Source organism: Pleurodeles waltl, chromosome 4_1 (assembly GCF_031143425.1).
Source record: "Pleurodeles waltl isolate 20211129_DDA chromosome 4_1, aPleWal1.hap1.20221129, whole genome shotgun sequence".
Taxonomy (NCBI): domain Eukaryota; kingdom Metazoa; phylum Chordata; class Amphibia; order Caudata; family Salamandridae; genus Pleurodeles; species Pleurodeles waltl.
In genome coordinates, this window is record NC_090442.1 from 830,804,438 (window position 1) to 830,822,332 (window position 17,895).

At 40.9% G+C, this 17,895-nt stretch overlaps 1 protein-coding gene across 1 annotated transcript in view; it reads left to right on the forward strand.

Annotated features, from left to right (window-relative positions):
* The window catches only part of BLTP3B (bridge-like lipid transfer protein family member 3B), a 220,442-nt gene that overhangs the window by 182,274 nt on the left and 20,273 nt on the right, over positions 1–17,895 (forward strand). The window contains exons 18-19 of the mRNA XM_069229568.1: positions 259–515; positions 3,113–3,221. Of these exons, the coding sequence (XP_069085669.1) occupies positions 259–515; positions 3,113–3,221 (366 nt within the window). The remainder of the gene's footprint in view (positions 1–258; positions 516–3,112; positions 3,222–17,895) is intronic.

Genomic DNA, 17,895 nt, shown 5'->3' on the forward strand with positions numbered 1-17,895 from the left:
TAGCCATAATCTTTGTTCTAGTAGCTATAACTTGGGATTTGAAACTAAATTGTTAATAAAATAATTTCTGCAAGCAGTAATCCCAGGTTGCAGTGCTAAAAACCAATCTATCCATATATGGCTTTATTCACAATACCTATGTTAACGTATACATTATTATTTTTAATATAACTAAAAATTAAATAATGTAATTGCGTTAGTCCTTCTTTTACAATGTATGTCTTATAATTTCTTGTCTTTACTTCTTGTATTGTACAGGCTCTGATTGTAAAGCATGTGTCGATCAGAAGAAAACCGCTCCTGAAATAAGTTTAAGATTAGAAAGTGGGCCTAATGCAATAATACACTCTCTACTTGCTGAGAAAAATGGATATCTGCAGTGCCATATTGAAAACTTTAAATCTGAGTTCCTCACATCTTCCCTTACGAATATTCAGCATTTCGTAGAAGAGGAGTCTGCTGCTGAAGTCATGCCTATGAGGATAAAGGTTTCTGACACATGCATCTGTTTAAAAGTAAGTTAAATATGTTCTAATGAGTCTACCAATTTCTTCTACTAGTTCAGTACTTTTATAGTAAGTATACATAATGGATGCCAATTATTAGTAGCCAGGAGTAGCAGTTTAGCCCTAAAAGTTCCCCTTCGTACCCTTGGCAATGCCTGTGTTTCACCTGATCTTGGGAGTCGTACAGGCAGCGATTGCACAGAAAGTCAACAGCTCGAAGAGCCTTGTTGACATTTTCCTGTCCTCAACTGCATACAGCAGACTGTTCAGGACCCTTGTGTAGGACAAGGTGACATCCATGTGATTACTTTGGGCGTCACACTGTGGGAAGGGACACTTCTGCTACTCATAATATTTGGTGAATCAACGTCCCTGGCTCAATTCACATTTTATGCACCTTGTTCATCGGAAGAAAACCCTGCGATGATGCATGTTAACAGCTATTGTAATCTTCTAATCCCAAATAAAAATCTGTGTCTAAACTGGAACTTAAATGAATCACAAAATCTATTAGAATTTGTGTATGACAAGAGGAGAAGCAGAGTCTTACAGGCTGGCCTGAAATATAAAGTTTCACTTGTTAGGTGTATTCACTAAGATGGATATATCTAGGGAAACTGTGAGATACCTTAGATCAAATATAGTGTGTTCCACTGTGGGCTTTATTATGGAATCAGGGAACAAAGGCAATACAGTTAGTGACTGCGCACAGCTCCTTATTGATTCTTGCAGCTACCATATGCATGGCAGAAGGTTGATGGGCCCTGGCCAGGGCAATAGTTTCTAACACCCCAGGCCATGTGCCGTTCGACTTCCTCTCTCTAAATAATGGAATCATGTTTTGTGATGCTAGGAGCAATCCTGCACCCCTGTCATACAGCTGCAGATGACTGATCAGAATTGCGTTGTAGTAGAAACAACTTTTCAGGGAGGTATCACAAGCTTCATGCCCACATACTCGAGAGCAATTTGTAAAAAACTGTAATGGTGCAGGTGTTTTGTTAAATCAGTTATACAGTACACAACCAACATTAAATAGTGAGGTCAGCAATCCTAGCTTAAGAGATGTTCTCCAAGTGCAATTTTAAATTGTACCCTGGAGTATAAATTGTTGGTGGGTAGGGGGTGTAAAGTAACAGGAGACTGGAAGCCAAGAATAAAGTGCCAGCCCTGAGGCATAACATACAAATATGATGTGTAGTTGGAGCAAGCAGGGATCACAAATTTGGGGCTTAGTTGCAATTACTTAGAAGGTGGCACCTGCTCAACCGGACTACTTTTTGGAAAAAACACCTCTGATTAATATGTACAGTACAGACTATCATAAGAAAGTAAGCAAAACAAACCTGTTAAGGAAGGAAACACCAAAATGGGAATATAACTATGCAATTCATATGCTTTAGATATTCAGAAAGGAGCAGCGGTGGGGTGGTGAAACCTTTATGAATATGCAAACTATGTGGTCTGTTTTCTGGTACAACAGCTAGCTCATTTGAATTCGGTATCGCTCAAAGACAAATTCGAACCATTATTGATAATAGTTGCTGTGTATGATACAGGTACTCCCACTAGTGTAAAGTTACAGACGGACACAAATGAGACATTACAACACCCAGCCTTTAATGACAATAGACTGGTATAGTGCAGAGCCCATAGGTTGCCTTGCCTCCTTCCAGGATTGCAAAGGCTACCATTTGGCCATGTCATTATAAAAGTTGAAAATCAAACTATCATACAGGTTTAATGTAAGAACACATGAACCATTCCTGTCAATTGGTTGTGGGAAGTGGGAACAATGAAGTACTTGAACACAATACAGGTGGAGTTTGGACTTATTGTCCAAAATGTTGAGAAGTATACATATAACTTACTACACACTGGGCTTCACTGATGAGCAGACAAAGTGCTGCCTGATTGTAGACACCTGGTTTAACTTCTAATCTTTAACACCAGAACTGTTTTAGGATGTTTTTGGAGAGGAGTATTAAAAATGACCTGAAAAAGACTGGTTTTGAATGTGAAAGAGAAGGCCGATGACCATAGCGGGAATACAGCATCGTTAAAACAAGCCTCAACGTGGCACTATTTTAAAAATATTCATGATTTTGAAACATGGCTCAAAGTATGTAGTTGTTTTGTCTTTGGTCCAGTCTCAGTTTGTTCTATCATCATGTTGTCACTGCTCTGGTGGCATTTTGTTCAATTCTAATTAAGCACAGATAGTCAATACAGAGAATATTGCGTAACTGAGTCATGTTTGTTGTCTAGAATGCATACTCATGAGCCAATGCTTTAAAGTGGGCCACATCTGCACAAATTACTTTAAAAAAATATGATGTATTGCTTGCCAGTATAGACTGATCAGAATTACCTCCATTTCACTCTTACCTCTGTTTCATTTTTGGCAGCAGTTATGTTTCCAGTAGTGTATAAAAATCAAGTAAGACTGTAAAGCATTACACAATTGCACTGTGAAGAAATTTTGTTTAGGTATTTTCATTAATTTAATAACGGCTCCCAAGAATTGTCAGCAGTGGTAGTTGTAATATTTTAAGAGATAGAAGTAATCAGAGACAATAATTTAACTATATTACTCTTTATTGTAGGATGATAGCTCTAGTCACAATCCCACAATTCCTGAGTCTGCTCCTGTAACGCTGAATATTAAGGACATTCTTATTGAAAGGAATGATGATGGCTCCTTTTGTATCAAAGGTATGTGTTTTTTTATGAAAAGTATGTGTTTTGTATGAAAGGTAGGTGTTTATTGTATTGCAACATTTATATAGCGCTTACTACTGCTTTGTGGGCCTCTGAAGCACTTACCTACATGGGTAGCACAATACACCGTACTGGGTGGTAGGAAGAAGAGTGAGAGACACATGCACAGCTTATGGTTTTCAGTAAGCTGACAGCTTTGAGCAGCTCTGCAGGTCCCTATTGGGAATTCCTTATTTTCATAGTTCAGTCCACTTAACTGGTTTCTGAACTGAAATATTTTATTTGCAGTTTATGGTTCTGAGCAGGCATAATTGTTACTATCCTCCCATATCTGATTGCCATTGTGAAATGTCAAAACATCATAGTGTGTACCTAGTTGGGACCCCCAGTGGTGGAATAAATTAAAGTCCTCCCTTGACCAACCGCATTTGGCAGATCTCTTCCGGTATTCCATGTATGTTCAGTTGGCGAGGGTGGTTTATTGCCATGAACTGGTACACTACTAGGTGATAGACATGACCTGTAGCAGTTTTGTCTTATGTTAGTGTGAGCATGTCAAGCAATACATAGAAATTGTTATGCAGTCTGTATGAATTACAATTGACAGCCCAACCACTGAGTGTTATGAAATTTATATTAGTGTGGTTTATATATTGTATTGTATTTATATAGTACTCACTACACCTAAAGAAGTATTGTAGTGCTTACCTCTGGGCAGGACACTGCTCTGGAAACGCAGGGTTAGTAGGTTTTCTTTGGTTATTGTCGGTTATTGGGATTAGTCTTGCACTTTTAAGGAAACCACCCCATGTGATTTCTCCAGCTTCTATGTGGCAGCTTGAATTAATAGGAGTTAGGTGTGATCTTTATGGGTGATGTGTGAGTTCCTGCAGAGGTTGGCGGTGTTAAGAGATGAGCTAATAAATAATAATAAATTAAGAACAATAATAGACTTAACGACAACCCTGAGACAAACCTTTGACTACTTTTATTACTGCTGTGGAAACATCTTGCTGTGTACTTCAACGTGCCTTTGTGTACAAGAAATTAGGTATCATTAGTTTGCAGGGATATGACTTTTAAAGGAGAGGTTGTGATCTTTGAAATTAGGTTTGAGCAGTTTGTAGAAATAAAATAATAGGGATTAAGGCGAGATCCTTGTGACTTAAAGTAGGATGTGCTCAGAGAGAGAAGGCATGCTGAGGATGGAAATGAGATTGGAATGACAACTTTTATGTCAAATTATATTTTTAAGCAGGGCGTTTAGGATTATTGTGTGAGGCCTTTTGAGGGAGAATGCAAACCTGTAGAAGAAATAACATTATTTGCATGTGTTGCAATATCATTGTAGGGCATGAGGACACGTTACCCTGTAGGCATTTGTTCATAGCATGTAGTACTGCAGCTTCACATGCTCTGCATGCTCCCACCATCCAGCCATGGGCCCAGACCTCCGCATGCTGTCCCTCTTAGAAGAAGTCCCCAGAGCCACGAGGAGCACAGTGGCTAGTCCGCCAACCCCACCCCTTTAGTTGACAATGCACTATGTTAAGTAATTTCAGAATTACAGCCTAACTTGCACCTGAAAAAACAAATTGTAAAAATCTTGGGAACGCCATATGCAGATCAACTGCTTCTGATGTCAATGCTAGTCTCCCCTTTAAATTAAGGTTCCTGGTGTTATAAAGAAGGTCACATGTTTACCCCATTCTAATGTTACGAAAAGTATTCAAGAGAAGACCCTAGTGATCAGAAAGGACCATTCTTCTCATCCCTTTCTCCACTCACAAAATCACATGCGTCTCATCCGACCTTCCAAAGTTTTTAGAACTGTTGGTTTTTTAAACCTTTGGATACTTTTTGTATGAAATGTGTCAGAGAGAGGAAATTATCAGGTCTTGTTTGGTATAGGTTTATCCTGCATATGAAAAATCAATGTGAAATTTCCAGTCTTTCTGCATAAATTACAAATTGCATTACCTAGAGTATGAATGTAACAATAGTTAAACCTAAAAAGCTGGTAAGTATTTTTTTTTTATTGTTTGATTAATTAAAATCGTTACATTTATAAATATGAGTTATGCATACGACATATGATGAGAAGGAGCTGTTTATTTTATGTCTGCAGTATTACATATGAAAGAAGTCTGTACATAGAAATATCTGAATAAGTGCTGGCTGCAAATCTCCCCTGAAATATTGCTCCTCAGCTTAGAATATGGCAGGGATTGTGTGCCAAAAATAGTTCCTAGGTAATTTTAGTGCACAATTTAGTGATCATTCCCTCATGAAAATGGCAGCTTTAATAGTGGTAAGTGTTGAGGACCTCAGGTAATCGGTGCAGTGTGCGTTAATATACCCTTTTCATTGTATGTAAAAACCTTACTGTCAATTAATTCTAAGTCTCAGCATAAAAATGCTTTATATGCTGTGAGAATTTATGGCCTGCTAGTAGTAATAAGCCAAGTCTTCAAAAATGTGGCCTTGATCTCAAAGTTTACAAATGGCTCCCACAGCTCTATTTGTTACTAGCTGTAATCTAGTACTAGAACTGGCCAGAAAGCCAGATTACAGTAGGTCATCTTGGCCCATCTGCAGCAAGATGGTGGCTTTCATCAGTGAGGGCTTGGCTTGGATGTTCAGCAATAGGGTGGTGCCTTTTTTGTGAAGATAAAGTGGTAATGGTGGGTCTTGGATACTTACGAAATTTGCTTGAATAGTGACACGTCCTGACCATACCAAAAGTTTAAGGGAGTCATTTCGGTCTGACCACCTGGCAATCCTGGTGCTTGACGACAGAGACCCTGCCTCTGCTGCAGCAGATGGCTTGCTCATTTCAGAAAAAACTGCTTCTGTGGTTAATTTCTAATGCATGTGCACCCGCCAACAGAGGGGAAGCACTTTTGTTAGAATTGCATGCATGGCAGGGCAGGGCAGGGCATCATGTCGTAAAAATGGGTCACTGAGCATTATTTTTTGTTCTAACAAAAACAAAACTCGAAAGCAGTGAATTTAATTCTGAAAATTAACAATGGCCCTGACACACAAGGTGATCTCTTTCCTGTGGAGGTGCCACTAGTGCATAATCAGCAGTTCTCCTACCTCTCACCGGGCTGCTGGCCACACAGGTTTAGTACTTGGAGGGAAGCACTGCTGATTTATGTTAGCGACTCCCACTAAACCAAACCCTAAATGAGGCCCTATGCATTTAACTCTTGGGATGATTAGGAACACTGGCCCTAAGCCAGCCCAAAGGGGACCACAAGTATTTCCACTCCCACCTTCAAAATCTTCGTGGGCGCAAATTACAAAGAACTGGGTAAAACTACCCCCTAAGGTTTGCGCACAGATGTACATGTATCATCATCATTTCACCAAATTCAAGGAGTGTTCAGGAGAGGCTGCAACAGTTGCATTTTTCAGTTCTCACAAGCAAAGGCACTACTAGCTCAAGGCATATATCTGAATATTCATCTCATTGGTCCTTTTGACCTGTGTCAGTGGCTGCACGTAGACATTAAGTGCTGGAGTGGGTAGTATTCCTTGTGGAACACCGAATCCCAATAAAAGTACTTTGGATATGCATTAATCCAATTAGTGCCAGCAGTACTTAATAGTCACAATTACAAGAGCTGATAAAAAACTTTGTCTCGACTGCATCAAATACAACATGCTGCTGCTAGTCTCCTGTGCGAGTTGTGTAAATATGATCACATCGTAGAAACTTTAGTGAAATTCCCATGATTGCCAGTAAGAAAAAAGATTTACATTTATTTGTAGTTGTGCATAAATACATTTATGGAACTGCGTCCAGCTTTCTCATTACCAAATTCAACAGATACATTCCTTTCTCTGCTCTCCTGTTCATGAATCCGAACATGCTGGTGGTTCCACATTTGAGATTTGATCATGAGGTAGGCTTTTCAGAGTTCTTATCTGGAAATGGTAAGGTCTGTGATCCGGCATGTGAATATATTTCCTCTGTCAAGAAACTATGGTGTGCGCACTGTCTAGAAATAGATTTATCTTATCTGTCATATCATACTTCATCTATGTCTTCTCATCACAAAAAGGGCCAAGTCCATTTCTGTCATTTACCACAATTAATACCTTGTTCGACCAAGAGTTGGTTTAGAAATTGACTGACCGATGTGATAAAATCACTGCTGTTGGCCTTCTGTCAACTTCTGTCTAAAATGAATGGTCTATAATATGCAGCAATGGCATTTCATCTTAATGGTCATGGAGGAGGCCAGGTTGATAAATATTAAGTAGCTCATGTTGATATTGGTGTTTATATACCACTACCTACCCCTAATGTTGCACTGAATCGCTTTGAGAACAGGTAGCATTCCAGTGAATCAAATCCCAGAGTTAATGTTTTATTCAGTCATAACGCTTACAGATAATTGTGATGTTTCCATTCGGTATCAAGCAATTTGTAGTACTTTTCATGCGAAGGTGGGGGCAATTTTGTCCCACTCCCATATTTGAGTGTTAATTTAATCTATTCGAGATAATGGTCTGCTTCACTCTATTTGGTAACATGGTCATTGTTAGACCTAGAATCCTTGGCATGGTTTCGCTTGACTTTTTGCGTTCAGACCTCGAGTTTTGGTGACTTCGTTTTTGCTGTCTTTAGGATTTTGCTCACGTTACCACTGCTAACGAATGCTGAAGTTCTTGTGCTCTTTTACTAAAACATGGGAACATTGGCTTATCCCTAACTGGCATATTTAATTCACTTATAAGTCCCTTGTGAAGTGCACTACATGTGCCCAGGGCCTGTAAATTAAATACTGCTAGTGGGCCTGCAGCACTAATTATCCATTTAAGTTACCCTTTAAACATGACTCAGGCCTGTCACTGCAGAGCCGGTGTGTGCAGATTTGAACTGCCAAAAAAAAAACATTTTTGGCAGGCCCAAACCTTGCTTTTTAATTTAATCACCCCTAAGCAGCGCTAAGGGCAGGGTGCAGTGTATTTAAAAAGTAGGATGTACTTTTGAGTTTTAGGTGTCCTGGTGGTGATAAACTCTTCAATTTGCTTTGCACCACTGCAAGGCATATCTCTCCCATAACATTGGAGTTGCCTTATTACGTTTTATAAGTCTAGCGTCCAAATTGGAAGAGATGGATCTTTCAAGTTTCCTCTCTCTGATCACATGGCTGTAGTGGGTGATAGCTGGACTTTGTGCATTACCCCTTAGACAGCCACACATAATGGGAGCTTAGATATGACTTGATGGGCCATCCTGGCAGGATGGGAGGGAGGAGCTGGCCGCAGCCTCACACCTGAATAGGTTGTGTTCTGTCCCCACACAAAGGGCTGTATACTCCCCTGTAGTGAATCTAGAGAGATGCCTTTGAACTGCACATATGTCCTGCTCATCCTGCTACGTCTCCAAAGTCTTCCCCCAGTTCAAAGGCCCAAATGGGCATACGTAATGGAGCTCTGACAGCACCGACTCAGTACACTTCTGGACCTGTGGATACTCTACCAGGAAGAAGGACTCCTGTGCTGCTACAAGGACTGCCACTCTACTGGACTGCTACTTGGCTGGCCTCCTGCTTTGCTGTGCTGACCTGGTGCCTGCTGCCCTCTTGCCTAGAAGTGAGAAGGACTGGAACTGCATCTCTCCAACCCAGAGCTTAGAGTGCCTCCTAGGGCCTGCTGACTGGTCTGAAGTCTAAGGGACATAAAAGAATTCTAGCCAATCTACATCTGCACCTGGACTCTGCCATCTGTGAGTCTTCCCTGCCAAGTGGTGCCACCCCAGTCCTAGACCCTTCGAAGCTGGCCTAAGGTGCTTGCTGCAGCTGAAACGCCACTGTGCAAACCAGTGCATCGCCCCTGTTGCATGGATTAGATTTGGTACATCACCTCATAGCATGGATTGGAGTTGACACATCATCTCTACTACACAGTTCGACCTCGGCACATCGCTTTTGGAGCTGCCGCAGCTCAGACCCAATGCATTTCTGCTGTTGTGTGGAGAAAATCAACGCATCTTCACTACTGCACGGGATATATTGATGCACTGTCTTCGCTGCGGAGATCAATGACGATGCGTCGCTTCAGCTTTCTCCCTGCATCTTCGACGTCAATGCAACCAGGATTAAGGTACTTTTGTTCAGCGGACCTCGCTGGGTTTGTGTAGCTGGCCCGTGCTCCATCACGGTTGGCCTAAACCTTTGACTTTGTCTCAATCCGGTGCGACCAGAAATCCCTGATTGGCGCTTCTTGCTTTTAATCGCATGCAATTGTACAATTTATTCGTTAAAATGTCATAACTCAAGTTCTACTTGTTGGATGTTTGTTATTTTAGACTTGTTTTATGTATTAAATTCAATTCTATATTTCTAACCAGATGTGGTATCTTTTTGTGTGGTGTTTTCACTGTTTTACTGTTTGAAGTGTTGCTCAAATACATTACACATGGCCTCTTAAGTTAAGCCTGACTGCTGTGTGCCAAGCTACCTGGTGGTGAGCACAGGTTGCGTTTGTGACTTACCCTGACTAGGATTGTGGTTCCTTCTTGATCAGAGTGCATACCTCTGTCAACCAGAACCTAATTTCTAACAGTCATGCATTCACGTAACTAGCTGTCATGCTCCTTATCTGGTTTTCAGGCCATTTATGCACAACTTTTGCTCTAAGGGAACAGTGACCGTGAGGACTGTGACCAGGACCAACACAGAGAAACTCACCGGAGACATTGTTAAACCAAAAAGTACTATTATATGTTGTCTTCAAGAAAGGAACAGAACAGCACCTGATTGAGGACTTTGCTGCACGTAGTCACCCGCTATTCCTAAATAGAATTGATAGGGCAGGAACCGTATAGCTGCAGCTTTTGCATTCATATACAATCGTTTTTCACATCTCTAATCTTGGCCATGCCAGAGGTGGTTTTGGCACATTATGCACACCTCCTGCTTCTGGGGCTACTCCAGGGACTACTCCAGACCCCATTAATGGGGTTTGAATGTCACAAAGAAAGTCTACACATTTTTTCCAGTGGCAATAATTGAGCGCAGAGTACTTATTGCAAAAATTGGGTAAGGGTAAGGCACTTGTGCTCAGTTAAGCTCATCATGGGGATTATGAGTATTTTTGACTTTATTTTGCCCACAAATATTCTGTGGGCCAGCTGAACAATTACTTACACCTTCCTGCTGCTGGAACCAGCTTAGGTACCCTTAAGGTGTGTGTAATTGGCCCATAGGCTTCTGTAGGCATGGATTGTGTACTGGGCCCCTGCACTAGCACACTCTGAGGAGACAGTGAGTGTACACTTTGCATTCTGATTGCTACTGGCACATACTTGAGGAACCCAAATCTTGAGTGTGCTGCATTGTACCGGAGGCATGCATTAGGTCATCTCAGAAAGAATCTTTACCACACATGAAATGTTAGGGAATGTACCAAACAGCTTCATTCAGTTCCACAACTCTAGAAAAGATGAATAAATCTTTCTTGGCACCAGGAACCACTTAAGTGAAATTTTGTACTAGAAACAAGATGTTGTCCTGTTTTTGCGAAGTGAACCAATGAAGAAAAAGAAGGTGCAACTGTAATATGTACAGGGAGTGCAGAATTATTAGGCAAATTAGTATTTTGACCACATCATCCTCTTTATGCATGTTGTCTTACTCCAAGCTGTATAGGCTCGAAAGCCTACTACCAATTAAGCATATTAGGTGTTGTGCATCTCTGTAATGAGAAGGGGTGTGGTCTAATGACATCAACACCCTATATCAGGTGTGCATAATTATTAGGCAACTTCCTTTCCTTTGGCAAAATGGGTCAAAAGAAGGACTTGACAGGCTCAGAAAAGTCAAAAATAGTGAGATATCTTGCAGAGGGATGCAGCACTCTTAAAATTGCAAAGCTTCTGAAGCGTGATCATCGAACAATCAAGCGTTTCATTCAAAATAGTCAACAGGGTCGCAAGAAGCGTGTGGAAAAACCAAGGCGCAAAATAACTGCCCATGAACTGAGAAAAGTCAAGCGTGCAGCTGCCACGATGCCACTTGCCACCAGTTTGGCCATATTTCAGAACTGCAACATCACTGGAGTGCCCAAAAGCACAAGGTGTGCAATACTCAGAGACATGGCCAAGGTAAGAAAGGCTGAAAGACGACCACCACTGAACAAGACACACAAGCTGAAACGTCAAGACTGGGCCAAGAAATATCTCAAGACTGATTTTTCTTAGGTTTTATGGACTGATGAAATGAGAGTGAGTCTTGATGGGCCAGATGGATGGGCCCGTGGCTGGATTGGTAAAGGGCAGAGAGCTCCAGTCCGACTCAGACGCCAGCAAGGTGGAGGTGGAGTACTGGTTTGGGCTGGTATCATCAAAGATGAGCTTGTGGGGCCTTTTCGGGTTGAGGATGGAGTCAAGCTCAACTCCCAGTCCTACTGCCAGTTCCTGGAAGACACCTTCTTCAAGCAGTGGTACAGGAAGAAGTCTGCATCCTTCAAGAAAAACATGATTTTCATGCAGGACAATGCTCCATCACACGCGTCCAAGTACTCCACAGCGTGGCTGGCAAGAAAGGGTATACAAGAAGGAAATCTAATGACATGGCCTCCTTGTTCACCTGATCTGAACCCCATTGAGAACCTGTGGTCCATCATCAAATGTGAGATTTACAAGGAGGGAAAACAGTACACCTCTCTGAACAGTGTCTGGGAGGCTGTGGTTGCTGCTGCACGCAATGTTGATGGTGAACAGATCAAAACACTGACAGAATCCATGGATGGCAGGCTTTTGAGTGTCCTTGCAAAGAAAGATGGCTATATTGGTCACTGATTTGTTTTTGTTTTGTTTTTGAATGTCAGAAATGTATATTTGTGAATGTTGAGATGTTATATTGGTTTCACTGGTAATAATAAATAATTGAAATGGGTATATATTTGTTTTTTGTTAAGTTGCCTAATAATTATGCACAGTAATAGTCACCTGCACACACAGATATCCCCCTCACATAGCTAAAACTAAAAACAAACTAAAAACTACTTCCAAAAATATTCAGCTTTGATATTAATGTGTTTTTTGGGTTCATTGAGAACATGGTTGTTGTTCAATAATAAAATTAATCCTCAAAAATACAACTTGCCTAATAATTCTGCACTCCCTGTATACTACTTCTCTTCTGTGTACCTACATCTTAATGGCCTGCATTCCAAAATATTACTGAATTTAGAACTAAAAAGGTGGGATCTAAGTCATATATGGAAGGAATATTTTAGCAACTGAATTTACCCTCTTCTCTCCTTTTCCCAGCACATATTTGTTCTCTTCCCAGCCATTTCTCATACTAAAAGATATATGGGGCATTGATCCCTACCTCCCGGGGTCTAATGCAGGCCCCTGTGGCTTAGCGGCATCATTCAGGTTTTCCCCATTAAGTCTAAAGTCTATGGATAATGGCGAGATGTGTGAGTCTCGGTGCCATGCATCACCTTCTTGGGGGGGGTTGGCCATCATTTTGCATTACGCCATTGCCTACCTCAAGTGGCTAGAGACTAAGGGCCATATGTACAAACACATTTTCCCATAGACACAGAATGGGTAAAACCCTTTGATACATCTGGCCCTAAGAGACTAAGAAGTTATATGTAGAATTGTGCCCTGCAAACTGCCTATTAACATATTTTACAATACAATGTTTTAATGGCTTGGTACTTTTTGCACCGATATTTAAGAAGTAAAAATCCACATTGCCATGCAAACATTGTTCAGGGCAAAACTTGTTTTATCTTTTAATAATCCTAGGTTGTTAAAAATCGTTCAGTGGCCATTTTGTCTTCAAAACCAACACAACCTAATGTTTTAATCTTCACTGTCTACATTTTTGGTCTTCCATGCCACTTACGCAAAAAAGCATTTTGCTCTCACTCATGCAGTAGTCTCTGGATGTATTATTGTGTTTCCATAGGTGATCCACTATAAATTCCATGTTGAGTAGAGTTTTAGGGTCAGTCATCAGCAGGTTCTTGCATTTGACAGCAGTCAGTCATTGTAAGATACTTTTGTTTTTGATGTGTTGTTACATTTTGAAAGTTTAGTACATTACTTTTCTGTGGCTCACCTGCTTCCTACTAGTTTTTTTATAGGTTTCTCGTACACAGGGCTTGCGCTGTGCTTGCTTAGAATTTTATAAATAAAAGGAGCTTAGAACCCGCCCCTTACTTACCTGAATTTACCATTGGTTTATTCCAACGTTGCTCTGATTTACGTGCTTCTCACTGGCCAGCACATCCTCCGGAAGTTGTCCGCTTTCACTTCGTCTTGCTTTGCCATCCTTGCCTGCCGTGGTTCTTTGACAGAGTACAGCTTCCAGGCACTGGCCACTGGTTAGTGGCCACTGTCTTTTCACTGCCTACACACCCTAAAGGTACTTTATTTTTTATTTTTTATTATTTGCTATTGCACACTCTATGCACGTGGATGTGCAGGCCCTGTCCTCTTCACCCCGGTGCTCTTCCCACATTGTTCCTTCCAGACCACAAGTTTAATTTTGATATATGGCATGGCAGCGCTGCCGAAGCGGTGGCTTAACTATTTGCCAAGCTAGGAAGCACGGGGTAGTCGTAACATGCATCAAGTTGCTCCTGCAAATTGTGTTATTCAGCCAAAAGGAATTGTAGTGAATGAGTGAGTTAGAGATGTGCCTGTGAGCATGGGCACATCTGAAATTGCTGCTCGGAGCAGTTCATGAAAACTTAAAAGCACTCTGTTTTCAGCAAGATTTAAATGTAAACTAGTTTAGGTTCTCATTTTCTATGTGGGCTGCAGGAAGTGCGAATTATTGGATCCACTGGTAGCTGAGGAAACGTGCCACACAGAGTAGGTGGTACTATTCTTTGTCAGTGCTGTGAGCCCAGTCACAGTCTTCTCTGAATAAGCACCCCCACCTGGCAGTCAACTCGTTCACACTTCCCGGATGTTTTTCCTAAAACTTCATTATGTATAAATATTCGCTATGCTTTTTTCATTCCAAGGTTAGAGATTCAAAGCACAGCTGTCTTGACGTTTGTTGTTTTGTCTTAGTCCTATGTGAACAGCTTTGACATAGAACGATATGATGAAATGTACAACTGCTGTATACAAAACACCACAGATTAGTACATCTCGAACTTGAAGTGTCTGTGAACTGCTCACGCTGTGCGCTGTTTTTATTTCTACCATAATCTCAGCTGGATGTCAGGCAGTCTCTGCTTCTGCGGTGTGGTATAAAAGGAGGACTGTGTGTAATCAGCTGAGATATTTAATAATTTTTTATGGTGCATTGTCACTTTAAGTTTAAATCATTACAATATCGCACAGTAAACCTCACCTTCTAGTGAGCAGAGTGACGCATAGTAAGCGTCACCTTCTAGTGGGCACAGTGAAGTCCACCTTAACTAAAAAATAATTACCCAGTGCAAAAGTTAAGTATGCCAGAACTGGCAACAGACACTGTGCACTGCCTACAGCACATTAAAAACCAACAGGAACAGTAAATCTCTTGGCTAAACCATATTAGCAAAGAGCTACTAGCAGGTAAATGTGAATCTTAGCGTTAAATATGCCAGTGAAAACGAAGCCAGCTTAAACCTGTTCGATAACTTGGCTTTTCTTGAGAAATGCTCGGCGATTGATGAGATAAACGGCACGACGCAGGTCGCAGGATGACTGCAACTAAATCAGAAATGTCCAAGTTGCTGTAATGCTAATTGTTATATCTTGTGATATGTCAAATGACAATCTATTCTATGTACTTTTATTTTCATTGTACTGCTCCTGACAAGCTATGGAATGTAGAATGTAACCGGAGGGGGGATTCCAGGAGTGGGAGACAGAGGACAGTTGATGAAGGCTGCGGTCAGGGGTCCTTGTTTGGTGACTTAATAAACAGCTTCAACATATTTCCAAGGAGTGCCTTTTACTTATTTGGAAAAGTGGCGACGAGGGTGGGATGCGGAGATTAAGCACTCTATGGTTGGAACTGGCGAAACCTGTATGAAGATATTGGACCCCTGACTCATTTCTGAAGACGTTGGTGAAGTGAACAGTGTGCTTGCAGCATTTGTGGCAAGTATTTCACAAGAAAGAAAAGAAAAAGAAGATTGGGCTAATGACTGATGGAACCCAGTTTATTGCTGATGTGTGCGAAGGGTCAAATTGGAGAGCGACCGTGCCGTGGTTGTTTACGCATTCCGAGTAGTGTGGAAGTTTGAAATGTGCTGCAGCAAATTCAAGTAAAACTGTAAATTACAAAGGAAAGTGATCGTTGTTGCCCTGCATGACTGCTGTGATTTCCAGTAAAAAAAAACATATTATAACCAAGTTTATGGTTATTGAACAGTCAGAACTTCGTAGGGAGCTCGCGCTGTGAGCACGTGAAGCATAACTGAAAAACAGTTGGAGAGATGCGTGCGAGTGATTGAAACTACAAGCTTGGGAGAGACCTTGGAAATGCCCTGAACATTCTGTGACTGAAGGAATTTCTATTTTTAGCACAGATACATTAACATTGAACTTACGGTTTCGTTTTGACACTCGGAGGCACAATCGAGTCTCTTTTGTACGGCGGCGCAGCCACACGTCACAACGTCATGACAAAGGAAGTCACGGGAAAAGTCTAAAACGACATCTGTTTCCAATTTGGGAACAACAAGGAAGTGTTTCATTCGGTTTTTGATATGGTCGAAATTCTTGGACAATAATTGAACAACAGCTCCACCTGGTGGCGAAATTTCAAACTCACCACACATATTTATTTTGTATTAATCTGTTTAGTAGTAGGAATTAGCCTTGTACATTGAATTATAATTGTAAAAGGTTATTTAGCAAAGAATATTTACACCCCATGCATGTCTAACTGGTGTAGACCTAAAAATACATTGGTGTAAAAATGGCAGGACAGTCTATATCTGCACCGCCAATGTTTGTGCAAGAACCAGGATGCCCAAGTATAGCACGGGAAGATTGGAAGGACATGTTTGAAGCATATTTAGAGGCCATTGAGGGGGACACGTTTGTTGCAAAAAGGAAATTGGCCATTTTGAAGTATTGTCTGGGTGTGGAAGGAAGAAGAGTTTTGAGAACGTTACCTATAAATGTTAATGAGTATAGAGATGAAAATGCTAGCTCGGACGCAGATGGGATAGAGGAGGATGAGTATGCAGATGCTTTAAAAGCTTTGGAAGATAATTTTGGAAAAGAAATAAGTGTAGTGGTTGAAAGACATAAAAAAAATTCGCGAGCTCAACTGCAGGGTGAAACTATTGAGCAGTATGTTGCAGTCCTGAGAAGATTGTCCATTTCATGCAAGTTTAAAGATATACATGATGAAATAATAAGGGATCAATTAATTAATAGAACCAATAATGTTAAAATTCAAGAGAAATTGTTAGATTTGAAGGATCCCACTTTAGAAAAAACCATAGAGATAGCCAGACGTATGGAAGACACTTCCCGATATGTAAAAGAATTGAGCAGCAATGCATTCAAGGAAAAAATAGAGCAAAGTGAAATTGCGGCTGTGAATGTGGTTAAAAGACCTGCACGCACTAGTAGTAAGAGAGAGTTCGGAAATGGCTTGATGAGATCACAGGACGGAGATAGAAGAAAGACATGTTATAGGTGTGGAAGTGCAAGACACACTGCAGAAGCAAGTAATTGTCCTGCTGGCAATGCAAAGTGTTTTAAGTGTAAGAAGATGGGACACTTTGCCAGAGTGTGTAAGATGGGTACAAGCATGTATGTGAAAAAGGGAGTAAACCTGGTGAATGAAGGTGATGCTCAAATTGAACATCGGATGGTTACGGATAATGATAATGAAATCGAAGTGATGGTAGTATGTGGTGTAGAATCACAATACAAGGTAAATCAATTAGGTGAACAATATAATCCTCCAAAATGTACTGTGAAAATGAATGCCAAAGAAGTACAAGCATGGGCAGATTCATGTTCGCCTTTTACATTGGTGGATGAGTCCGTTTGGGAGAGCATAGGCAAGTATGAGTTGTGTCCTACTGATGTTGAGCCTGAAGGGTATTGTGGGACTAAATTGCCTATAAAGGGATATTTCACAGCAGATCTAGAATTTTTGGGAAGGAAAGCAAAAGGCAAAATTTATGTGGTTGAAAAAGGGAGAACGTTGCTGGGTTGGAGGGAGCAACGAGCGTTAGGAATGATATTGAACCCCAATCATCCTGACCAGGTGTTGCTGACAGAGCTCAACAAGAAAAGTAAATGGTGCTCTTTATTTCCAAATTTATTTGCTCAAAGTTTGGGTTGCTTGAAGGGATTTGAACACAAAATTGTTTTAAAAAAGGGTGTGACCCCAAAGGTACATAAAGTACGGAATGTTCCATTAGCATTACGAGAAAAATTGAAGGAGGAGTTGAAGCGTTTATGTGATGCTGGTGTGATTGAGCCTATTGAAGCCTCCGAGTGGCTGAGCCCTATAGTTATAGCGAGGAAACCCAATGGCAAGATTCGCATGTGTGTGGACTTGCGTGATCTTAATGAGTGTATATGGGTTGACCGGCATCCTCTTCCTTGCATTAATGAAATGTTGATGTCCGTGAAAAATGCTGGATATTTCACTACGTTAGATTTATCAAATGCTTATCATCAAATACAACTGCATTCGGATTCCAGGCA